General features: G+C 67.2%; 1 protein-coding gene across 1 annotated transcript in view; it reads left to right on the top strand.

Annotated features, from left to right (window-relative positions):
• ARC (activity-regulated cytoskeleton-associated protein) overlaps nucleotides 1–22 on the top strand; it is a 6,609-nt gene extending 6,587 nt beyond the window's left edge. The window contains exon 4 of the mRNA XM_014539977.1: nucleotides 15–22. Coding sequence (XP_014395463.1) covers nucleotides 15–22 — 8 coding nt within the window. The remainder of the gene's footprint in view (nucleotides 1–14) is intronic.
• The last annotated feature ends 542 nt before the right edge of the window (nucleotides 23–564 follow it).

Raw genomic sequence — 564 nt, forward strand, 5'->3', positions numbered from 1 at the left:
CTCCCGTCCTGGAGGAAACTGAAGCTGAACCCCAGCCTTTGCAGCAGCAGCAGCAGCAGCAGCAGCAGCAGCAGCAGACACAGCAGACCCGGCCCCCCACCTCCTGGCCCCTCAGGTGAGCCCCTGCAGCTGGGCACTACCACCAGGGGTCGCTGTAGAGCTGGGAGGGCCCAGGTCAAGTCCATGGTCCAGGGGAGCCTACGACCATGGTCTCAGTGGCTCAGAGACACCCCAACCAGTCAGCCACAGCGCTGAGCGGGGCGCAGAGACCCCGGGGTTAGGGCGAGGGGCAGGCGGGAGGCAGGGCCGGGGGAGTTTGCTGAGCCAGCTCACACAGATCCTGTGTTCTCTCCCCAGCAGCATCTGTGATTCATGCTCCAGCTCAGCTGGGTGACTCACCGCGCGGGCAGAGGGTCCCACGGGCCCCAGTCCTCAAACCAGCTGAGGCGGCAGCCCTGTCCACGGAGCCAGGAGAGTGGCCACAGGTAAGGGAGCCCCAGCCCTCCCGCCCGGGACCTTCCCTCAGCTGTCCTCACTAGGGGCCTGGGAGGCCCTCCCTACAGG

Source organism: Myotis brandtii, unplaced genomic scaffold, assembly GCF_000412655.1.
Source record: "Myotis brandtii unplaced genomic scaffold, ASM41265v1 scaffold2325, whole genome shotgun sequence".
Lineage (NCBI taxonomy): Eukaryota > Metazoa > Chordata > Mammalia > Chiroptera > Vespertilionidae > Myotis > Myotis brandtii.